The sequence below is a fragment of the Amphibalanus amphitrite genome, unplaced genomic scaffold (genome assembly GCF_019059575.1).
Source record: "Amphibalanus amphitrite isolate SeventyFive unplaced genomic scaffold, NRLGWU_Aamphi_draft 000070F_arrow, whole genome shotgun sequence".
NCBI classification, from domain to species: Eukaryota; Metazoa; Arthropoda; class Thecostraca; order Balanomorpha; family Balanidae; genus Amphibalanus; species Amphibalanus amphitrite.
Window position 1 is genome coordinate 1,098,597 of NW_024881566.1, and position 25,429 is coordinate 1,124,025.

General features: G+C 55.1%; 1 protein-coding gene across 3 annotated transcripts in view; it reads right to left on the reverse strand.

Annotated features, from left to right (window-relative positions):
* Positions 1-46: 46 nt before the first annotated feature.
* Positions 47-25,429, reverse strand: part of LOC122379037 (protein MTSS 2-like) — a 38,289-nt gene continuing 12,906 nt past the window's right edge. For 2 of the 3 annotated variants that reach the window (XM_043360902.1, XM_043360901.1), the window contains exons 4-15: positions 25,259-25,332; positions 19,906-19,990; positions 19,607-19,698; positions 13,008-13,147; positions 5,899-5,994; positions 5,084-5,191; positions 3,563-4,052; positions 3,090-3,299; positions 2,561-2,766; positions 2,086-2,170; positions 1,549-1,647; positions 47-1,168 (exon numbers count right to left, since the gene is read on the reverse strand). In XM_043360902.1, the coding sequence (XP_043216837.1) occupies positions 663-1,168; positions 1,549-1,647; positions 2,086-2,170; positions 2,561-2,766; positions 3,090-3,299; positions 3,563-4,052; positions 5,084-5,191; positions 5,899-5,994; positions 13,008-13,147; positions 19,607-19,698; positions 19,906-19,990; positions 25,259-25,332 (2,191 nt within the window). In that variant the 3' untranslated portion in view covers positions 47-662. The remainder of the gene's footprint in view (positions 1,169-1,548; positions 1,648-2,085; positions 2,171-2,560; positions 2,767-3,089; positions 3,300-3,562; positions 4,053-5,083; positions 5,192-5,898; positions 5,995-13,007; positions 13,148-19,606; positions 19,699-19,905; positions 19,991-25,258; positions 25,333-25,429) is intronic. The other variant, XM_043360903.1, reaches the window with a different exon arrangement.

Sequence of the window (25,429 nt, forward strand, 5' to 3'; positions counted from 1 at the left end):
CAACCCGTCCATCCGCCAGCCTCGGCCACCACAACACAAACACAGCTGTGACTTTGTATACATTTATACAACGTACAAAACCGCCCCTGGAATACACAGCTCGGCGCGATACGTGCTAGCAGTGTTAGCCTACGCGCGGCGCTCTCGTCTAGGTAGTCCCGCGCAGCGGTGTTGTACAATATGGTAACCCACAAATGTGCTGCGGCCAGTGCAGGCCCTGTGATCGCCACGCGCACACGACTCTCTTTGGCTTCGCTTCCAACTATTGCAACCTCTGGCTAGAACGTGTCAGTTACGTTACGGTAAGCTGCGTTACATTCAAACGCACAATGCTGAGCCCCGCTGACCAGTCCGCGCAGTGTGATGGTCGCTCAGACTCCCCAAGTACTGTCTAGGTCAAAGGCAGTTCTTTGTTACAGTAGCAGCGCCCGCCCGCTGCGGCATCGCCACCAACTGAAGGCGGATGGCGCAGGCACGGTTCCCCAACAGTGCGCTAAACACTACACTACCCACTCACTGCACAACGACTGGCGAACGGCTAACCCACAGAATCACATAGAGAACGCGTCCACTCTGAACAATTTCCGTCGGACCGCGCAGCGTGGAACCACTGTCCCGCGGTACACCTCTGGTCTGTTCCCAAAACTGACTACACAGCAGCTCTATAACCGGCGGCCCGGCGCGCCGGGACCCGGGGGTGGGGGCGGTGGGGATGGGGGTGGAGGCGGCGGCGGGGGCGGTGGGGAGGTCACTGCCTCCCCTGTGGTCGGCCGGGGTGGCGCCGGGCCCGGGGCGGACGCAGCGGGGACGGGAGCAGCGGCGGCGGGGGCGGGGACGGGGGCAGAGGCCCGCTCGGACGCCCTACCGGCACTGAGACGCGCCGACAGACACTGCAGGAACGAGGGGTCGCGGGTGGCGGCAGCGCGCCGCAGCGTCACCGGACTGTCCGGCGGTGAGCTCCTCTCGGCAGCAGCTGTCGGCGGCATGGAGAGCGGCGCGGCGCCCGGCCCGGCCAGCGAGCGCGGCCGCCGCTGCTGCTGCGAGTACAGCGGCCCGGCCGCTGACTCGCGGCGCACGGGCGGAGGCGGCGGCGCCGGCGGGCAGCTGGTCTGCGAGCGACTGCGGCGCAGCGTACCGACCGCCGGGGCAGGGCGGACGTCCGGCGGATCTGTAACAGGGAGCACAGTCAGCGAGGGACAGGACAGGGGGCACGGTCAGCGGGGGGGGGGGGCAGGGTAGGGAGTAGGGTCAGCGGAGGGGGCGGCGGGGAAAGAGTGACACGAGAACAATGGAACAATAGAGTCAGGGGATAAATAGTTTTCGAGCAGATTCAAAGCGCTGCAGCGGAGAAGTAAGCGAAAAACAGCGGTTTTGGGAGCCTTTGGAGAAAAATCTGGAACCAAAGAAATGCACTGAATGCAGACGATCAGAAGCAAGCTCACCCAGTGACGGCCCGCAGTGTTTCACTTATGCCGTAATAGCTGCACCTGCATGACTTCCCTGTTGTCAGGGAGTAGTCGCGGACCATCTGTATCCCGTCGCGCTCACCTGGCGGCGCTGGCATCGACAGCGTCCGATCCGACCCAGCCGTCTCCTCGGGCTCCTCGCAGAAGTTGTAGAGCACGAAATCGGGCGGCGGCGGCAGCGCTAGACAGCGGACGGAGCCGTCACATACACACACGATACAGTAACAGGCAGATCGGCAGACAATACCCGCGGCGGGAACACGGACACCGGCCTACCCGACTACACCCCGTACACCCGGCAGGCGCACTGACAACCGGCCCTGAGCAAACACACCCCGGGGAAGCGCGACGCAGCCCAAATGTCCCCAGCCCCGGAGCCGAGCATTATCCGTGATACATCAGAAAGCTGCCTATGTGAGCCACAATCCATAAAACCAACACGAATGTAAACCCAGAGCGTTGTGAAACAAAACCAGGACGGACAACACATTTCCCAGGCAGTGGGTCAACATTCAGTACATAGCCAACTACCTATGTACTCAGGCCCTGGACTCAATCACCCCCGCGCAGCCGAACCCCTGGCCTGGATCGACGCCCCTGCCCCCAGCTGGTGTCCTACCTTCTGGCGGTGGTCCGGCCGAGGCGGCGGCGTGCACGCTGTCGTAGCCGCTCGAGGTGGATCCCTCGCTCTCCGACCGCTCACACTGGAACAACGGACGGGACGGGGAGGATAAATATCTAGCTCAGAAACATGCACGGGGTGAACTAAGCTTCAGTGTGTGAACCCAGTTACGACTTTCAGAGTTCATTGTTGTGACACATCGAGTGGGAGAAATCTGAAGGGTCGGTGCATGGCCGAGCAACATCTTGTAGACGTGAAGCATATCCATGCGTCTATGTTGAAAGTACAGCGACGGGAGCTCTAGTCCCTTCGGCCTTTGATCGGGTGGCTCTTTGGGCCCTCTCGGCCGCTTTCCGACTATTGGCGGGATCCCAAACAAGACTGCTTTACTCTAGCAAACATAAATGAAGCCTTCGACGAAGCAACCTCTAACTGGTAATACAGCTAATCGGCTAAAGTGTCTCATATTTACTTGTTGTGTTCCTGACGCCAGGCTGCTGTTTCGTAGGTTGGCGGCGGCAGCGGCGGCGGCGGCGACAGCGGCGGCCGCCACCGCGGCGGGGGCGGGGGCGGGGGCGGCAGCCCGCTCTGGCGGCGGCGGCGCGGTCGACTCCTCCTCTTTGAGTGCCGCCATCTCTCGCAGTTCGGCCATGTTGGCGTACACGGGCTGGGGCACCACTGCAGCGGACCGGCAGTTCAACACGTCAGGGTCAGTGAAAGAGACGGCTACAAAGACAGGAGGCTCTACTACCAGGTGTCTACTCTACTATCAGACAGAAACAGAAACAGGAATGGGAGGCGAAAGGGGCCGAAATTAGAAGACAGACAAACGACACCCAGAAGTAGAAGCTAAGAGCCGAGTGACAGACGACGCACTGAATGAATTACGATGGGACGAGAATACAGATGAATAGGTGGACAGACGGCTGAAAACCGACAGACAGAAACAAACGAACGGGCGAACACACATTCGGACAGACAGACTAACGTTCCGCACTCACCCATGTGCGGCGCCGACTGGTGGTAGTCGGGCAGGACCACCTCCGCGGGACTGGCGTAGTGGCTCAGCACACGGCGCGGCTTCTGCTTGAGGCGCGATTTGGTGGGCACCGGCGGCCGGCCAGAGACGGGCGGAGCCGCGGCGGGCGGATGTGGTACGAACGTGCTCGGACTCAGCGGCGCCCGCTGCAGCACGCCGCCGCGAACGAACCCTGTCGGTGGACGGGACCGGTCAGGGAATCGATGATGGTAGCCCGGGGCTGTGGAGGTAGACATGAAATATTATGTCTTCTCTCCGAAAGGTCAATAGACACATCACAGACTTTATCATCGGAGCCGGTCTACCAGTTCACCAGACATCGCCAGGAGTTTGTCCACGGCAGCGCCCTCTGCAGTCTAGCACGGCAGGAGGCGCAAAGGGCGGCCGGCCAGTGCCAGCCATGGTCGACCTGTGTCACCAGTGGGCGCCACTTACCACTGGAGATGGTGTGCGGTCGCTGTCGGGGCGGCGGCGGCGCCTCGCTGTCCGGTGGTGGCGGGGGTGGCGGCGTCTCGGGCGGTGGCGGCGGAGGCGAGGCGCCCCACGTCCGGCCGCCGTCCGTCTCTGACACAGGCTCTGCCGGCGGCGGCGGCGTGGCCGGCTTCACAAACAGCGTGTCCTGCGAGGTGAATCCAGAGTCGTGCGAGGAGACACTGGCCACGCGGTGGGCGGGCGCGGCCAGGGGCGCCCAGCCGGCCGCCGCCTGGCTGGCCGAGCGGGGTCGGCTGGCGGCCGCCGGCGCCGCGCCGCCGCCGCCGCCCGAGCTGGACGACTGCAGACTGCTGATGGAGCACAGACTCGACTGACGCGAGCCGAGAGAAGAGGCGGCGCGTGGTGAGAGCGGCGAGCGCGGCGGTGAGCCGGACGGACCGCCCGGACCGGGCTCCGCCGCACCGTCCGCTGACCGTTTCAGGTCTGAAATCAGCTGTCGGCACAGAGCACAGCGCAGTCAGAGCGGAGCGCACAGAGCGGGCGGACAGCAGCACTAGTGAACAAAGCAATCACACCATACCCAATCACTCACATCACACACACACACCGTCATACTCATTGCTCAACGCCCAGTCCACGGCCACGCTGTACCATACCGCAGTTGATATCTAAGTGACACCCATAACAGACACAAATGACTCACTCGTTCAAATCCTGTAGCATGCTTACGTGAAACACATGCTCATATTTAAACAAAACATGATACTCGTCAAACATCATTCACCTCATTCATGGAATTCATCATAGACCAATGCATAGCACTACACAATACGCATGGAGTATCGTGATTCCGCATATAATAAACGAGTTGTGCGCCCACTCCAGGCCATATCAATGAGCCGACAAAGGCCCACTGGGGCGCTGACAGATCAGCCCAACCCAGCCGCACAAGTTCCATACAGTGATGGTCGGAAGCGACGTGCCGGGACTACATCTCTATCCTCCTAGCCGGGCCCCGACAGACGGGAGCGCATCGCCCCACCTCATCACACCCAAGTGACCGGCGTATTCCCGACACGAACCAGTCGGCCATGAGAGCATCAGGAGACCATTGTATGGAGAGTGGCGCCGCCGTCAGCGTTTATACCAAGGAGGTAAGGTCAGAGTTCGTACACCTACCGCGGGGGTTGGGTCAGTGATCCGAAAATCTCCCGCCGAGGTCGGGTCAGCGTTCGCACACTTAACGCTGAGGTTGGGTCAGCGAACAGAACACTTACTTAATAGATGTCAAGTCAGCCGCTGCATCCCACTGCCGCGACCGGTGAGGACTTCGTGACCAGCAACAACAGACAAACCCCTCCTCCGTCTAACCTACATAACCAACGGCGGCAAACGAGCGGTACAGTGTTCTCCCCCTCCCTCTCACCTTCAGTGCTGACGAGGGTAGCACGGACGGCTCTGCCCCCTCCCCTCTAACCTGTAGTGCCGACAGGGGCAGTCCAGTCCCCTCTCTCCCCCTCTCACCTGCAGTGCCGACGGGGGCAGCACGGACGGCTCGGCGGTACAGCTCTCCAGCTGATCCAGCGGCTCCGTCAGCCGAAACACCTCCTCGGCGGCGGCCACCTCGCCGCGCTGTCACGACATCAAGAGCATGGGTTACACCGGGCCACAATGCAGAATATAGGGGGTACACCAGGGTCGGGGCACAGGGTTGCATCTCAGTGGAGACTCCAACTAGCCGCGCAACGGCAACGGAGACTGGGTTACATCGCACACAGGGGTTGCACCATGGACATGGGTTACACCGGGGACGGGGGTTTCACCGGGGACGGGGTTACACCATGGATAGGGGTTACACCGGGGACGAAGGGCTTATATCCGGTGACTGGGCTACATCCGGTGGTGTGGAAAGGGCACGACAAAGTAAAAACAGACACAGTGGGAAGCAGAACACAGACATTTATCTAGCGGCATCACAATGCACAGTATCTTGTTCCCAAGGGCTCCACTGTATGTACCGGAGCACGGAACACTCAAAACACTCAACTTCAGTCACCGACAATAGTCAGTCAATAACAATGCGGTGCTTTGACAGCGCTGAACCGGTGCGGTCGGTCTGACTGCGATGATAGGAAGACTCGCAGGCGGCGGATCCCGGCGCAGTTCGGCAATTGTCCCTGTGGCTCCCAGGGGCTCCCTCCGGTGACCGTCCCCGTGGCTACCACTGGCCGACCGCTGTCCGCTTCGTCTTCAACAGGTGGCCCACATTGTTCCGTGTGCCTCCCATCGCGTCGGCGACCCCCGTCCCCTGTGGCTCCCACTCATCCCCTCTGACTCACCACAAACGGCAGCAGCCAGGTGACGAAGCGGCAGAAGCGGCGCCGCTCCTCGACCAGGGCCGCCTCCACGGAGCCCCGCTCGCACGTCTCCAGACGCTGGAACGGACAGAGCGGGCACCGTCAGAACACCGGCATAGGAACTGTGAGACTGCTGAAAGACGCATAGTAAGGTACTGTCAGACTGCCAGATCACACAGACAGTGAGTACCGTTGGGGAAAAGGACTGCGGCGAAAAGAAAAGACTTCTGCCAAAGATTGCGCTTATTTTTTGTGTGTGTGTGTGTGTGTGTGTGGATGGTATTTGTTGTCCGAAATAAGCTCACCACGTTTGAGTCAACATTTATTGTTGTGCACGGCAAGAAAGTCGTGTAATAAACCCCTTATGACAAACCGTCACTTTTTGAAAAAAGGTCATCACGTTGAGTCGACGGTGAGTCGACACGTTGAGTGTCGTGGGGCGCGGCGGACTGTCGCCCCGCCGCGCCCCACGACACACTGCAGCCGTGCCAATGATGATCGATGATGGATATAGCCCACTCGAGTGTACCGCCCAGCTATGTGACCTGGCCTGGCCAAGGTTGGGGGGGGGGGGACGGTGTCACGGCGAAGGGCCGTGTACTATACGTCACTCGGAGAGACTGATTAATTGTACGACAGCAGTGTCTAGCGTAGCTAGCAGTTATTGATATGGGCCTGTGCGAGTGTATGACGAATGATTGGTCGTAGAGATCATGACTAAGATTGGTAGAAGTCGCAATCACAGCACGAATGATGACCGAACGACCGACCGGTGTTCCGTCGCTAGCAGTAAACAGTCCGCAGTCGATACCGTCCAATCACCCTCCAACTGGCCAGTTGCTGCGTCACGACCGCCCGGCTGTCCATCAGTGATGGCCCGGCTGTCCGTCAGTGACGGCTCGGCTGTCCGTCAGGGACCCCTCCGCGGCCCTGTAGGGGAGGAGTGACGTCTCGTCACGCCGTGACGGTTCGGCCTGCACTGTGTCAGCGTGCAAGGCCGCTCCGCTCAGTTCCCAGTGACGTCAGAGGTCCGACCGGCCGCGAACGGCGACAGCCGACTGGTAAACAGACGGACTCACTGCGTGGCGGTAACCATAGCAACACAGCAGCGGCCGCCGCCGGACAGAGTCGATTTTATCGTGTCCACACGACAGACTCGAGGTCAAATTGAGCGGCCACTAATCGCCTTCTCACAAAAGAACTGTCCACTTTACGACGCCGGCATCAAAAGACGTTAGACAATCTCCTACGTACACAAACGGTTTGCAAGAAACCCATTAGGTGTCATATTTGGTGTCTCAAAAAAGAACAAAGTAGCATGGGGTAAAAACCAAGGAACCCTGCCGGCTGCCGGTTGCGACTGACTTACGTCAGCTGCTCTCGTTCGCACTGCGAATTACCGCATTGGGTGGTGTCGCGCTACCTCGCAGCGACTAACCGGTGAGTGTCAATCGAGCTGCAATGCCTCTGACACCCAGCGTGCAGCTGAGCGTGTCGCCACTACCCTGCCGGCTACCACGAACTGAGACTGTGGCAAACAATCAATACAGCGAACCACTCACGATTCTGACAGGGCCGGTATCAACATACCAACATGGAAGTCACGGCTTCGTGAAACCATCACTGCAGTAAGGACAGGGGCCCGGGAACGATTTTCAAGTTGGGGGGGCGAGCCTAAAATGCCTGACATGATGCATATGAAGCAGTGGCGTAGTTAGGGGTATAAGGGGACACGTACCCCCCCCCCCCCCCCCACCCATCGGGTTGAAAGGGACCCTCGGGTCCGAGAGGACCTGCGGTGCCATTTGACCGCTGAGGATTAACGATGACCATATTTCGACTCAGAATGGCCTCATAGGTCTCGTTAGTGCACCTTATGGGCCCTAAATAACCACACTAAAATCTCAACAAGGGCCCCACGCCGGCTTCTGAGGGAATCTTGCAGATTTTAAGGGCCCCTCGGTGGTCTCCAAACTCCAAAGGCCCGTTACTGGCCTCTGAGAGTTCTTACCGGCCCATGAGGGGCCAGTTCTAGGGGCATTTCCCGCCTGTGATGGTCACACACTTATTTTTCCGAGGGTCCCATAACGGCAACTGAGGGGGCCCTCATCGGCGCCTATGAGGGCCCACACCGGTGTCTCTGAGCATTTCACACCTCCAACTCTGAGTGCCTATACCAGTGCCTTTTAAAGCCCTATATCGGCGGCTCTGAGGACCCAACAGTCAACACCTGCGCATCTAAAGGCCACCCACTGGAAACTTTGGAGGGCCCCACACAGGTGACTCTGAGCCCTGAGGGCCCCACCGGCGTCTGACAGTACCATGCCGGTCTCTAAGGACCCCACAAGACTTCTTCTGCCGGCCTAAGGGCCCCGTGCCGGTCACTGGTTGGTTCAGGGCCTCGGCTAACATGTTAACTTCTGGGGCAAATGCCCCAGTAGAGTCGAGGAATGCCCCAGTAGTGGTCAGGCTTTGCCCAACCTCCACAAAATGAGAATATATCCGTATTAACGTACATTCTTTCATTCGGGAGCGGTTGAAGACGTTTGTGGCAAGAAATCTGGGGTGGTGGAAGAGTGCACGGTGTGCAGCTGCACCCTCAATTTCCATCCAAAAACATAGGTGTGCATTGGCAAACATATCTTTTTGCACCCCATAATCCATCTTCGTTCGAAAGAGCGTCAAAAAATGAAATTATTTCGGCAACTTTTTTGGTCAGGTCAAAGGTCGGGTCATGGTGAAGGCCAAATTTCGTCGATTTTCAGGTCAAATATCGACAGTTTACAAGATGCCGACGCATAACTCGGGAACCAATTAGAGCTACAGCACCGCGAAAAAGCGCATTTGATAGCAATATTAGCATGTTTTCTGGTTATTTCTCTTAGATTCGACCTAACGTCAACGGTTTTGCCTGCAAGGGGCAAAAACCACCAAAATAGACGATTTTTTCGGGAACAGTTCTTCTGCAATAACATTTGACTCATGCCTTGCATGAGCTTTCTTTTACCGACATCGTGTTCCTCTCGTCAAGACGCATCAAATTAACTACAATTTGACCTTGAAGGTCAACTTGAAAATTCGACCTCAGGTCAAGGTCATGATCTGACCGGAAATTGTCATGTTGCATATCAGTCGATCTGCATCGTCGAGCCAAACAACAACTAAGACATTTTCATCGCTCTAGCATGCCTCTTTCAAAAGTTATTCGCAAAAAACTGTTAGATACCATTCGTGAACTGAGAAGACCTCAGGGGCATAAACAAGGGTCACGGGTGCTATTTTCCTGTTCAGTGTGTCAAAGTCACGTACAGTGTTTTATAGTGTTTAGAATGACTTTCGTCCAAAAGAGGTGGTTTTGAATTTTCTCCCATTGACTTATAATAGAGGTCGCAAAATTGAGCTGACCTTAGGTCACCGATATGAAAATTCCGAGATAAAAATTGTGTACATGCTGTTGCCCTTATCTTATCAATCGCTGAAAGTTTCAAAGCGATCGGTCACTCGGTGTAGCTACGGCATACATTGAAACATTTTATGAGGTGAGGTCACTTGAAGTGACCTGGTGACCTGATCTTGAATGACCTTGGTCTGAAATTTTTTACAACACGTGTAGAATTGATGGATGATGGAGCGCCGCCGTTTTTTGAGATATCCGCGAAAAACTGCAGGAAAAACCGCAGGTGTTCAACCCCCCCCCCCCCCCCCAGCAGGGCGCCAACACACTTTGACGATTTGCCCCAGTAGTCAAAATTCCTTAGCCGAGGCCCTGGGTTGGTTTGTAGTTCCTGTTGGGTTTCCCCCTGTTGGTTTGTAGAGGGTTCGCGTCAGCAGCTCTAAAGACCCCACACCCGTCTGTAACGGCTCCACACCAGCGTCTATGAGATCCCAGAGCAACGCCTGTAAGGACCCTCACCGGCGCCTCTGAGAGAATCACACTAGCACCTCTGTGCGCCCGAACCGGCACCTGCATCGCGGCCCATACCAATGCCTCTAAAGGCCCCTTACCGGCGGCTCTGAGGGCCCTATACGCCGGTGATTCTGAGGGTGCTACCGATAACCAAATGCATCAGACAAGCCCTTAGTGTCGCTGAGCTTTAATCCCATAGATACCGGCCTTCCGAGGACGCCACGTCAGTGCACTCATTGCCCCACACCCCTCCCTCACACCCGGAGCGGGTAAACTGTGTTATATCTATATTATAGCAACGATTTTACCACCGTTGTACGTTATACCTATATTTCTCAAAGTTTTCTAAAAATGGTCTAGTATAAAATCTGGCCTGCCAAACTCATGGCCAAGGCCAGGCCCAAACCAAAGCGGGATGACAATAGCAGATGTTGTGAAATCGATACTGTATCAGCAGAAACCATTCAGATGGCTAGGAAAATGCCGTGTGATGATGTTTAGATGGAAAACAAGAAGGAAAGAAGTCCGGAAAAGGGAAGAAAGATCCTTTCACGCTGCCTCAATGTTGAGGGGGCGCCGCCCCCTCGGCTCTCAAGTTGGGGGGGGGGCAAGCGCCCCCGCTGCCCCCCCTGTTCCCGGGTCTATGAGTAAGGACGAGTGTCATCAGCGATTTCCGTAGGTATTCAGAACATTGGCAATAGCCATATTCCGCGCACATCCAGAGCTCTTCCATCACATCATCACATCATCCGCACGTCAGCGATCATCATATTCCGCACGCATCACTGCCCTGGCGCGGACAACACGCTACATGCTCCAGCATGGCCTCTCCGATCAGACAGCCTCCTCCCCACCTACGGGACAGGCGAGGCCGTGATATTGACAGGGGGATCAGGATCAGTGCCGGAACTGCGTCAATACAGCGCTCCACACGCGAATATAATAAGGCTCTGGCAGGGGGCGGCAAGACGACCAGTACGGCTTCAGCCCAGTCGGGGATAGGGCAGGTGCACCGCAGGAATGAATTCAGAACAGGTCCTGCAGACAGTAAGAACTAAGAAGGGATACAACACCTGTCTGTCTGGCACGGCGGCCTCCTTCCGGATAGTGACGTCACAGTTCGCGGAAGTGACATCATCCCAATCGAGTAGGAAAGTGTCTCCGGGAAGTCTGTAGGGGTGAAGAAAACTCCTCACGAACCGGCCCCGTATCTGATCAGTTGTCGATGGAAAGGCGTCATCCACAGTCCACACTCTGTGAGATGAATCAGAGTCTCGCTCATGACACGAACCTAGCTAGAAGTGTCATGCAAACCCAGGATGGGAAAACGAGCTGTGCACCAGCATAGCACGATAGCAAAGCAAGGTAGGCCTTTATTAAAACCACGGAAGCTCAAATGGCGGATAATTTCCTTCCTAAATGCTCTTTATAAGTCAAAATACGACGAGGAAAGGATTTCCGCGAGACATCTATCACACCCCTGACTTTCTAACTATTGACTCATAAGTGAACAATTAGTGAATACGAAACACGCTTCAGCCATTAAAACAGCACGTGCACATATAATACAAGTATACGTTTGAATGAAGGGAGCTTTGTGACGGAATGCCTTTGAAGAACCGAGGAGCCGCTTCAAGCATATCACCTAATCTAAAGCAATCGTTGATTTGGACCACTTGGGATTAAGTAAGCTACTCCTTCAGCCAGACAGATCGATAACGACCCATCATCGACAACTGGCCATCGTGGTCGGGTCACAGGCGCTATAACGTCATCCATCACAGATGACCTTCAGATTCAGTTATATCGAGCACGGAGGTGATCGAAAGATTGGGACATCCAACTTGTCGTGGGAACTGGGAACTGCTGGACAGTGGTCACAGCCATGAACACAGAACACGAAAACCGCAGTCCTATCATAGGACTGTTGTTTTAACCCACATGTACCAATTGACTGTCATCCTATACCGCTGACTGCATGAAAGCATGCACCTAGCCTGAGTAGCTTTAATGGGATCAACCAGTGTCTCAGTGTCAGTATCGGCTGTCGACTTGGTTGATCAGCGTTACCTAGCGGACCATCTCAGCACGGTAACGGACCATCACGGACCCTCCCCGTGAAGGCCCGGTGTCGTCCCGACCTGTCCACGCGCCGGCCGGTGGGCGGCTGATAACGTCTTATCGCAGTGCGGATACACACTGCATCGGTTGCCGGCGCTGCTAGCACACACTGCATCGGTTACCTAACCGGCGCTGCCACCAACGGCGGGGAGTGGCACCGGATACCGATACCGATACCGATACAGATACCGATACAGATACAGCCGGCAGCCGGTGTCCAAACAGGACCTTTAATCGGAGAGGTACGACGATATCGACGGTAGGTAACCTGAGATCGAGATAGAGGATCGTATGGTGGAAGGGTCTCAGTGCTGCGTTTTATCAGATGATGGCAAACGTGACATCAGAGCAACGCTTTACGGAATTTATGCATACTTAGAATTAGTGTAAACAATAGATGTAATGTAATGACAGGAATAAGACATGATTTTCAATGAAAACAAATCATATCAAAAGACTATCCCAAACTACGGGTTTTTCCCAGCGATGTGGTATAAAATTACCATCAACACCCAGCCAGCCCGGGGCGACCGGTCCGCCACGTCAGCGGGGTGCAACAGACCCCGGTGGCCGGACGTCCGACCTTCAGCGGCCGGTAAACCGACACACCGGCGCGGCCGCTGCAAAAGGTGACACAAGCCGCCATCGGACCGAGCACCTGCCTGTCGGAGCCCCGACTGCGTCCCCTACTGCCCAGCGGCCTATGCAGAGACCTGAGCCACCCACTGACCCACAACCATTCAGTGCTCTACCGTCCTACGCCTTTTGCAGAGGCAAGTATTGTGAGCTACCCACTGACCCAAACCCACGCTGTTCCTACCGGTCGAAAGCCCAGTGCAGAAACCGGGGCATAACAATCCACTGAGTGAACTAAGCCAGACTCACTCAGTCCCCTTCACTCCACCGTCCTGTGCAGAGGCCTGAGCTACTCACTTGCCCAAACCCACTGACCCACACCCACTCTATCCCCTTCCCTCCACAGCCCTGTACTAAAGCTGCTGCAGTGGGCCCTCACAGCTCCCCGACACACCTCGAACAGACCCCACCCGGCCCGTCCACCGACCTGATATCTGTCCTGCACATCGGTCAGTAGCAGGTCCAGCGAGCGGCGCGCCTCGGGCGTCTTTAGCTTGTGCGCCTTCTTCTGCATCTTGAGCGCCTCCGCGGCGCGCTTCTTGAGCTCGGTCCGGTGCCGGCGGTACTCTGCGGGGCGGGATAAACAGGCTGTCAGTGACGGACGAACGGGTGACACTACCCTGAAGTACCCCTGGTTGGGTTGCAGCGGTCAGTACAGAGAACTGATCACTTAGCAGTAGCGGCATAGGTGTGATCACTACAGACACGGATAGGTACTCAACACACACTGGTAGATAGCTGGCATCGCGAAACACAGATAGGGCAAACGACAATGGGTAACTTATAAAGTGCTGGTATAAGATGACAGGTTAAATACAACGTAGTTTTCTTAGTAACACAATCCATGCAACTGGACAAAAAAAACGGAGCCATAGGCCGAAAATTGTGAGTGACAAGTAAAATCAAACAGCATGGGTGAGTAAAAGAGCGCGTTTTACCTCCAAAGAACGCTCACAAAAGGCATAATTCAACTTGCTATAAAATGCGGCAATGATGATTGGACAAGCATTGCCCAGATATAGTCACATTGCTCTACCAGAACTGGTCTAATCATTTCCCCACCCATTCAGCGATGTCTTCCATAAAATGTAACGATTGAGGTGAACTATTTCCTCCGCTGGCAGCCGGCACAAATAATTCCAGCGGCACACGTTCCAGGACGGCCGACCGTCCACATTTCTGTCAGGGGGTCTGGTTTATGCATCGGTCTTACGTCGATCGGCTCAGGGCAGTCGATAAATCTCCTCCCCTCGGCCGTATGACCCGCCTGCCGAGCCCGGCCGACCCCGCAGGTTGACCCAAAAGGGCGTGCTACTGAACGGCCAGCCGGCTGGTGGGAGATGACAACACCGACACGTTATGCTAGCTGATTTCTGAGACCACACAGCCTGCCCTTTTCAGCCGGACCAGGAAGTTTGGTTCAGCCCAGTTCATCAGCGAGGTCAGCTCATCAGCGCAAGGTGCAGTCAGCGTAAGCAAGACGATCTCCTAACGGTCGAGCCAGGGTATAGGAGACTAACCACACTTCTAGTTTCTCGTTAGCATTGAACACAAAACAATCTTTTGGGTTATCGGTCAGCGCGAGACAGACGAACAGTCGAACAGTGCGGCGCGTTGGTACATACAGCCCTGGCCACGAGCTACGCACAGCGCCAGGAGACCTCTCCCAGAAAACTGCCCAGTTTCTGGTCAGCGCAGCGCTGCAGTGACGCCTCGCATCGGCCCTTGTTGTCGGCTTCATCGCCCGACTGTCAGTCCATCTGTCATAGCGAACCGTCACTCCGCCTGACAGGTCTCCGGAGAGCGGCCCACGCGGACCGGGCGACGACAAAACAACTTGTCACCAATTGGCGCACTAACGAACCTCAACCGGGCGACGCATTGTTGTTTTTCGCTCGGCGTGATCGCAGCCGAGGTCGCGGCGGGATTCACGGTGAACCGGAGCGTGGCCCGCTCACTAGCGATAATACGCTCATTGAGGCGTAAGGCGAGGCTTACCGCGGCGGAGTTCCGGGGCATGCTCGGATCTATCGCGGACTGGGTTTTGTACTGCGTCTGGAAACCGTGTGGGGGCATAATATAGGCTTTGAGAGAGTACGCTGCTGTTCAGGACACCTGGAGATGGATGGATGCGCTGCTGTCGTCTGGGTGGTCTGCCGCCTGTTCTGGTTTCAACGGGCCCAGTCTGCCGCTTGTCTGACCCCGGCCGTCGGCGGTCTTGCGTCAGTCACATCTGGAATGGAGCTCTTTTGCAGGGAGACCCAGTCTCCCATCTATCGTATAGGAAGCCTGATCTGTGCGCCCGGCGCGGCCTATCAGCGCTGCCAGAGTCTGGTATGGACAACAGCCCAGCCCCTTGGCCCGCTGTCGGCCGCTCCGTCCGCTCCCCTTTGTTGGCGATCGTCTGCGGCTGGCTGGGGATCGATCCGCCGTCTCCTCGGCGCCCGTCCGGCGGGCCAGGCGGCCGCACGCAGCCCCACGCAGACCGGCCGGGGTCGACGGGGTCACACACTGCCTGACTGAGGGGCTAACCGGGGCTCACAATGACTGGCTGAGGGTCTGACCGTGGCTCACACTCTAGACTGAGGGGCTAACCCGCTCTCTGAGGGACTGACCGGGGCTCACTGAGGCTCACACTGACTGACTGAGGGGATGACCGGCTCACTGAGGGACTGACCGGGGCTCACACTCCCCGGGGGTCTGGCAGAGTCGAGGATTCACTAATTGATTGCCAGAGTCGGTAACCGCTGCAGGTTGGACGGTTATCGTTGAGCCGAGCTGGGTGGATGCGCAGGCGTTAGGATATACCGGGTGGCCCAGAAAAAACGTTCCGAACTTTGGAGGCCTATATATCAAATACGAGTACAAATAACGATCCAAAATTTTCATCAAGTTTGCGTCATTTCTTTGTGCATTGGTATGCCAAATTATAACACTAGACCATCATTTTCAAGCTGGCAATCTTGAGTTAAATTAAGCAAGACGTTTTTGCTTTTTTTGCCGATGTCAAACGATAGTGATGATTGGGTTAGATGTCCCATGTTATAGAAAAAGAATAAAAAATAGAGCACGTGAATGAAACCAACACTTATTTTCTTATTTTAAATATTTTTGTCTCACTTATGTGCCAAATATTCAAATACTGAGCCAAAATGGTGCTCATGGATGCCATTCGTTTCAACACCAAATCATGTTTCGAGCAGGAGTGGCACAGTGCATGGATTACTGCTGATTACCCTCCTTTCAGTAGATCAAACAGTAAATCGACCGGATAAGGAAAACAAACTAAAGCAGACTGGTTCCTGTGCCAGAAGCTTATGAAAAACAACATTGCCAGCAGATGACAAAAAAACCTGGTTGAAAAGCTACCTTTTCCCAGGAATGTGAGCCAGGAAAGCATTTGAGCCACAACATGGTTAGAAAACTGGAAACTTCTTCCGATGCCGCTGGCACAGAGCCATCGTGGTTGCCTGAGGGAATGTGTCATCCTGAGACCCGAACCATCAATGAGACTAGCTGCCAGTAGAAGTCATGGCTGTAGGCCGCGGTGCCGCGGGGTGAAAGTGACCCGTTCACTCACATTTTTTAGTAAACATCGGAGCAAAAAAGTAATTTTTACATAGCATGATTGAAACACAAACCATTTAAAAAGTAATCACCGAACACCACGAAAATCACACCATTTACTGAAAATGTGTGCCGCATTGACTATTCGAAGTTGCAATGTTGTATCTTTATCACTTTCCGAGATATATTGATTTAAAGTTGGGAACGTTTTTTCTGGGCCACCCGGTATAGAACTTTTTATTCCTAATCAAGCGATCATTTGAATATGATGCAAAATATAACTCAAACAATGTTTTCAACATATACCATGAGCATTGAGAAACCATTTCGATTTAAAACATTTGCACCCGTGAAGTTGACAACAGACAGACCAACGGGTGCAAAACCTGCACGGCTAACGGGAGTTTTGTTCGCCTTATCCCAACATCGCTTACCGTCCAAACCCTGCCAACAAGCTGCACCTCCCGGACCCGGACATTTAATATAACCAGTAAAACGCCTTTTGGGCGACCAACGGAGCGAGCGAGAGGATGGGCCTTGCACGTGCGAAATTGCGAGGGGGTACCTCCAACTAACTTGTGCACTGCACCCTACTAACCGGTCTTTAGCGATGTGCCAAATTTCAGCGCAATCGGCCTAGCCGTTCTCGAGATCTGGAAGCGGCACACTGCACGTGCGCACGTGCAAGCGGGGTCCAAACTGACTTTTGCACGGCACCCTACTAACTGGTCCCCAACCGTGTACCAAATTTGAGCGCAATCGGCCCAGCCGTTCTCGAGATCTGGGAGCGCCCCCTGCACGTGCGTACGTGCTGTAGCACCCCAACCTTAACACATGCAGATGAATTATCTGATGGAGACCTAACTGTGTACCGAGTTTCAATTCAATCGGCCCAACCGTTGTGCCGTTATTGAGGTTGCAATTTTGGGGGTTCTTAAAAAATGTCCAACTTTACCACGCGCCACGTGCGGTGTTTGGCAAGAACGCATGGTGGCCATCACACCACAGAACTTTTACGTCCAAGTGACATTCAGTAAAGAAGACCGCTTGTCAATCGGATGTCCCGTTCCTAAGATATTAGCTTTTGAAGAGCGTCCCCACGGCCGGCCGGCCGGCCGGCCGGCCGGCCGGCCGCTCATACTCAGGATTTTCCCTTAATTCAGTATGAGACTCCGCTCGCTTCGCTCGCTCCGTAATAAGCTCGATGCAAGCACTGATAGAGCGTCTACCTCTTTGATTATACGTCCACAACAGGAAATTGCGACTCGAGATTGTCCCCTAAAATAGCAGCCAAAAAGGCCGCGGCATTAACGAACGCGTAATACAACCTTCTGATACAGGATTACGGCAACGAACATAGGCAAAACATAAAAGCCGCGTATATCGTAATACGATCGACTGGGCTTGGTTTGGGCCACCTGAAGCGCCCGTGGGGAGGTGACTGGTACCGTTATAGCTCAGCAAAGCACATACAGGTGTCCACCGACCCTGATTTAAGTGTCGAGTGGCGTCCTGATTCAAGTTCGAGCCACTCATTCATTGCGCCGAGATCGGTCAACGTGCCCAACGAGACTTCGGACTCAGTTGAGAGGCTATACAAGACTGCATAAGGATGCCGAGAATAGTTTCTACAGGAAGGATGAAGGAGCTACAGAAAGGTTATATTGGACTGGAAAGCCGCCGCTAATTCCGTCAGCGGCACAGTCGGGAGGGCTCCATATACTGGTCAATGGTCACCTTATCGGTCACCCAGAGCGACAGTCATCGGCGGCGGCGTCAACGGCGGCCCGAGGCCGGTCCCATCAGTGACCAGTGACCTCAGGAGACAAGAAGCGGGGGACCCAGTCCTCTGGACACGCGTCTGCCCACACCGAACGCCCCCCCCCCCCCTTCCTGGGACCAGCAGCGGCCCCCAGAGACGCCGCATACAGGGCCGCCCGAGCGACACACACGCAGCTCTGTCGCCGCGACAAACACAGTCCATCCTCTGGGACAGACCCTCCCACCCACTCCCCCAGAATACGGGAAAACATTGGACCCAGCAGTGTCGAACGGAACATTCAAAACAGAGAAAAGGCTTCAAACATGACGGCAAAGCGCTGATCGCCCGCATTCAGAGCTAAAAGGGTTTGCATTTTAGGATGCCCGGACTGCGCTATTGCTATTTCGAAACGTTTTCAAACCTTTCGTGCACTCCTCTGCATCTAAACCACTGCCCATTCCACTCTACATTGAAGGGGTTATCAGTAACCACACAGACCAAGTTTCCGTGAACGTGTTAGCGACAGTGACGGCTAAACCTACCTACCACTATCACACGGGCCACTCCCAGTGCAGCCGTCAAAGCCATCATGTCACTGATAGGCCGCCGCTGACCGGGAGGTGCCTCTGTGACGTCACTGGGTGTGCGCGACAGTGCCTGGGCAAACACAGCTCGAGTGGCCGGCGCTGGGCTGCTGCAATGGCGGGCGCCGCCACGATACCTACCGATTACCGAGCGGGGAGACGCAGCGGTCGAGACGGAGCGGCTGGGCTCTGCGGCAGGGCTAGGGGAAAATACAGGTAGGAGCCAGGCGCACGGTAGGCAGGCAGACGAGATAGGTGGATGGATACTGGATAGTCAGGTACGCAGGCGGGAAGGACAGACAGGCCGAAGCACAGACGGACAGACGGACAGACGGACGGGTGACGAATGGATGACGGAAAGGTGGAATAATGCTAACATAACCTGCTGATTCGTAATGCAGAATGTTCCACACCGCGGTTCCGTGCACCGGTGATTGTTCATGAATCAGTTTCCGTGGCTGACTGTATGGCTGCCACCTACACGTCACTTTCTGGCCCTGCTTGTGTTGCAGCCAGTCAGCTGGTCAGCCCACCAACCAACATTTAGCAGACCTCGCAATACTGCACCACACTACCCCCAACACCCGGCATTGTGCAGCATTAGCAGCCCGCACCGGTTCGCCCCCGACATCCGGCGTCATGCATTGGCGCTTCTGGTAAACCCCATAGAGCTGGGACTGTGAGGGCATGAGCTCACCAACGAGCACCTACATACTGCGAGCGGCGATCTCACCTATGACTCGCTCCCCTTATGTTACTTGGAAACCATCAGAGTGGTGTCCCATCTTTGGCGAGGTCACCTCTGGCGAGCTTTCCTACTACAGATTCTCTGAGTGATGACCGACCTCATTTAGCGTGCTCCCGTAGTGAATCCCTAAGTTACAGAGACCACCAGGGAGGGATGACCTACCTTTGGCGTGATCCCGTAATGTTACACCTACCACACAGACTCTATCACTGTTCAGTGAGGACTCACCTTTGGCTTGCTCCCGTAATGTTACACCTACCATACGGACTTTATCACTGTTCAGTGAGGACTCACCTTTGGCCTGCTCCCGTAATGTTACACCTACCACACAGACTATCACTGTTCAGTGAGGACTGAGGACTCACCTTTGGCGTGCTCCCTCTCTAGATGCGCCGTGTACTTTTTCCAGTCCTCCAGCTTCTCCTGTAGCGGTACAATCATCGAGTCCAGCAGGGTGCTGTAAGGAGCAGACATCAATGGCAATTAGGCACATGAATACCACGTATCACATTATTAGGAATGCGACACGTTGGCATCAATGCTCTACAACTTAATTTATTAGCACTTAAATGAGCATGAACGCTGAAACATTAACACACTCGTCTCAACACACTCGTCTCAGGCACTCTGACCAGAACTCGTCTCACACACTCCCGGCACTCACCTGGTGCACTCTCTGACCCGAACCTCAACCGTCCGGTGCCTCAGACAGATGCGGGTCAGGGCTGTGCCAATGTCCTTCGAGGCGCCTGGAATAGAGAGACAAGTTTCAATGATACCTACTGACACTGGTACGGGGTTCGTAGTAAGCACAGGGAGATACTGAAAAACACATTGGGTCGGCTGCCACAGAGGAAATAGCACGAGACACCGAGACAAAGCACAAAGCCAGTGGAGTCCCATAGCAATCCAGCGAGTACCGTGGCTTCGTACAGCCCCAGTCGGCGGGGCGTTAGCTGCGCCTCATCCCTGATCGTACATTATGCTTATCATCTTAACCGAGATACGAGCTCGGGAAGACTCCCGGCAATACATTGTAACAATGGCGACACGGGAGTGAGGATATAGTGGAGCTCTATTATGTTCATCATCTTAACCGAGATACGAGCCAGGGAAGACAGAGGCAATAGATATAGCGACACGGAAGTGAGGGGACAGCCGCCTCACGCCACCGAGACATTGTTTAGTCGCTGAGATAGGGCAGGGTGAAGGAACTTTGCAGGGGCAGAGGGACCAGAGAGGGACCAGATAGGCTCGGTCGCCATGGCAACAACCAATCCACTCGACGGGTTCTTAATCCGCCGCTGATCTAGAAGGATCGAGTCTGCCAGTGAGTCGACTCGAGTTTATTCGGCCCGCAAGCCCCATTATTGTCCGAGCTTCTCTCGAGCATTGGCCGCGTTTAGCTAATTACTTCTGGAGAGGAAGCAGTGCTCTGACATAGGTCGGGGCATGTTGTTGTCCCAGGACTTTACACTGAGGAGCGACACACACTGGTAGGCGTGAGTATTACATTTGAATATCCCTGAAAAAGTTGACAGTAGGTACAGGAAATACCACTGCTACCGAAGGTAACCACATAGAAACACTATTCGTTAGAATCGTGCTTTTCTATTGAAAAACAAACCTGAGTTGTCACGTGTCCGACATTTTAGCAAAAGCTGACTAATATTATCCATGGTTGTTTATCGGCGTTCAGTTGGCGAAATAGCGCAGGCTGGCGCAGCACATCCTAATTCCCCAGAGAACGAAAGACGAAGAGCGTCAGCAAAAGTTTGTGCTTTCCTAGTCAGCAGAAATCAAAGAACCGAAGTAGATGATTGTTGTTTGCATAGTAAATCAGTGAGCCATCACGGCAGTTTTGTCGATAGCTGAACAGCAGGAGACACAATCAGCGTTCTGCTCGGTTCCGACCAGGCAATCATGGTGGATATCTCCATCTCAGCCATGCTCGTGAGTGATGGGGCCATGTCCGAAACACAGTTTTGATTACCAATACAAAAACCTTGAAAACATCACGATAAATGGGCCATACTTGTACACATGAGTGAGCCGAAGAGCTTAACAAACCACAACAGAAGTTTACACAACAAACGCCAAGGCTGCGGTTTTCAGGACTGTCCATGTGTCACGCTGTCAGGACACACCAGTGACCAGCGGCTTAAGCCCTTGTTACACTGCCGAATTTTGGTACACGAATGTGCACGAATATGCAAGTCATCCTTGTCGCGGACCGATTCGGGATCTTTCTTCCACGGTCTTGTCATTTCGCAGACCAGTCGGTGTCCACTGCGCGACTTTTACGGTTCGTCACGACCGCCACGAATATTTCATGAAAAATGAAAATTTCGTGGCCGTTCGCCGAACTTAAAATAAACGAACATGATCGCCAAACAGTCGCCGAGTCGCCGCCGACATGTCGCTGCGTGCGCCGACTTGTTGCCCAGGTATCGCCGACTATTCGCCACAGATTCGCCATTCATTCGCGATGTTCGCCGAATCATGGATCAGCTTCGACCCGCGCACGATAAGGGGGGCCCCCCACCCGTTTTCTGCAAATCGGGCTCTGTCGGCGAACTGGTCGCCTCTGTCGGTGAACTGTTCGCCGATTTCCTACACGACGTGATTCGGCGACAGGGTCGTGACCAAAATTCGGCAGTGTAACACGGCCTTTAGGGCTGTCCTCGGCTCTGCGCTGATGGTCAGCAGTAAAAGCCGAGTGCGAGGCGACTGACAGGCCCAACACACCAGCAAAAACACCGCTCGATGGGTGGCTTTGTGTATGGTCCGCATCTGATCAGCGCTGCTCCAGATACCTACAAGCAAATTAATGTATTTGTCCAATGTTCATCCCGTCCGACCTCACATAAGCACCTGTTGTTCGTCGGCCGAGGCGCACCGGAACACGTGGGCACGGATCCATGGCGCTCGATCGTGAGATTAGAGTTATATATCGGCTTGTCTCACCGTGTCAACATTCTGCAATGTTTGTTCGGGCCTGCAGGTATGTCTCTATCGCGCTGGCATGCACAATGTCCACAATTTGGCATGTGGTCGGGCTCAGGAGGCAGTCAAATGCCTGATATGTGACGCAACAACTATTGAATGATCAAAGAGATCAAAACGCCGCCCAGCGCTGCGGGTTCCGGCTGAGCTGGGAGGGACGACAGGGTGGGTGGCTGTGTTTTCCTGTCTCTCCTAGCACGGCAGCGCCGCCGGCACAGGAAGCACACAATCCGGAAGTCCGGTAGCCGTACACAAATAAACGGCCGGCCGCCGGCAGCGACGGTCGATGGCCACGTCGCAGTGCGCGTCGTGCGTGCCGCCCCCGCTGGGTAAAAATATCGCCACCGTCCCCGACCGGTCGGTCGGCCGGCGGCCCAGACCGCGCGGCGGCGACGGGCGGAGGAGGGGAGACGGCAGACGGCGGGGACCACAGGGAGCTAATTGAGGATGGCACACCGTAGCCACCTGGCATAGCTCGGATATGTAGCATAGCGGATATGTTCAGCGCCGCCGTCGAAATGCATCGTCGGCCACTTAAGCATCGACATAGCACGGGCCGAGCGCCGGCCGACTCGCAGTTAGCCACTACCAAATAACTTGCCAGTCACTCTACCCGTGAACGCAGCAACTGCCCAGCGCTAACAGAGGATTAACAGCATCTACCAAACACAGACCCAGTATTTACGAGACACCGTCCCAGCCTCGACTCCAGGCGGGCTCAGCACCTCCCAGACACCATCATAGCCTAGACCTCAAGTCGACCCAGCGCCGACCTGACAACGGTCGCCAGGAGCCCGTCGAAACACAACACGCACAATTTAAAGCGTGCAGCCGCTGACGGGGCGCAGCGGCCCCGTCCCAATGACGCTATTCATGGGGACCAAACTCCTCAAATTCAGCGGTGCCGACACCCCAGTTGACCAGTCGATCGGGGAAATGTGACAGGTCACGCCATCCCGTGTTATAGACCGTGCGACGACGGAAAGACACGGATCGCAGCCGTTCCATGCTGCCCACAGCCCCACAGCAATACAGGGACCAGTGGGCGTCGTCTCTCGCATACCAAGTCGTGTTGTGCGCTCCTGTTTGCTCAGAGAATGCCGTCCGACGGGCCGTTTGCTCCGGCCGGCCTCCCCGCGTTCATTCCGTGACGACTGGCCATTACCGGAATACAGTCCAGCCATTCAGCGGGTCTAATTGACCGTGCCCTCTGTTCACTGCGTGCGCCGACCGCGCTTGCCGTTTGGGGAGAAAACAGACTACCCTCTCCCCCTGTGGCAGCCCGGACGGAACCCGTGCCCCTCTGTTTGACCAGTAGGCTATGTGGCTCCATCGGACCCTAGGGGCGGGACCGGACGGCCCCGGCATCCACCGGAACTAACACACAGGGGATCTGCCGCTGACCCCCGCACTATTCGACAGTTCACGGCCGCAGCATCGCCCGACGGTCGATAGGCGATGGTCGATATCGACAGGGCGATCGACGCGGCGGCGGAGCGGAAAAGACGCCGCGCTCCGCTCGAGCAGGGTCGGGGTTTACGACGGCGCGGTGAAGTTATGTGCCGGGGTGAAATACGGAGCCGGACTGGTCGAACCGGCCGGGAGCGGGGTGGGATAGATCACTCCGGCTAGTTCGAACTGGAGCTGGGGGGCATGGGGTGCGCGTTACGCGGGATCAATTGGGCTTGAGATTATGCCACATTGCATACAGCAAGTTGCATCTCACGAACACCCTTCAAAACAGATATTTTACACACACACAAAAAAAAATCAGGTTTCAGCTCATGGTCAAGCATATGATAGGGTTAATTGATATCTAACAGCGCAATCAAACAAGTGGAATTGAAAGAAACAATGCATCATCAATCATTATGATAGTATGCATCTCCAGCTTCCGATGAAGATAGCGAGGAAAACTTTAGGTGGGAAAGAAGAACAATCAGACTTGCCCAGACGGTAAATTCAACGACTTGTGCATCTCACGTGAAACATAATCAACTCTACTTAGAGAGAACCCAGAGGCGCGTCTCTTTCCCCCGTTCCCTTCCTTCCTTCCTCTCTCACTAGTCTGCCATATCACTGTGTCATCGGCCGACTTTCCTCAGAGACTTTGTGTTGTTATCGGTTCCAGACGGGATAGATAAAATCTGTCTAGATCGGCTAGCTCCCTGTAGCGGCTGCTGACAATATGCCAAAATATCTCTCCCAGTTTGGTATGACCAATGCAGACGAACTCCACGTCGTGTGCATTGTTGGGGTTTTTCGTAGAGCGCTTAATCGCGTATCGGCTATCAAGCGCTAGGACCACGTGTCGTTCGTATCAGGTGTTTTACAATGAGCCGGCAACGACTGTCACCCACCCCGAGGTGCTCAGTCAGATACCACTTCCGCACAGGGAAACGAGCACTGGATCGACCCAATGTCTTGACAGCGGGGCTTTTGGGACATGATGCTGCCGAAAACAGGTTCCAGAGGGAAATGTGGACAAAATGGCAATCGGGTGTTGGCGTTTGAACATCCTGTCCGACCTCCTTAAACATCCTTTCTCTATTATCAGATATTCGGTCGTACTTGGTTACGATTTCCGATACGGCGCGGCGGCCTCGAACCAGCGACGCTCGACTGTATTTCCTTCCTTCCCCACCGGACAAAGATCGTGCACCTCATGACACACCCTCGTCGTGATGTCATCCGCACATACAAACAGGTGTCATCGTAGTCAGTCAGCAGCGCCGCTCCCCAGCGAGAAGGAAGTGTGGCGGCCTACCTTTGGTGCCGTCCACCCGTACACACTAAACACTAAAGCCGTTCCACGCTGAAAAGAAGATGTGGCGGCCAACCTCTGCTGCCCCCTCCCCCCCCCCCCACCCCCCCCCCCCCCCACACACACACACTACTGTCGTTCCCCGTTGGAAGGTAGTGTGGCGGCCCACCTTTGATGCCGGCTGCCATGTCGGCCACTCGCTGGAAGGAAATGTAGTGAGTACTGAGAGTAGTGACTAGCGACCTACCTTTAGTGCCAGCTGCCATATCCGCCACTCGCTGGAAGGCGTCCAGAAACGACGTCACCGCTGCCAGCGTGTTCCTAGAAACGCAACACAGAGTGTCAAACTTTAATTTCTCGGTACAAAATCAGTACTGGTAAGGGACGTGTCCATACGAGGGGGTATACTGGGTCTGTC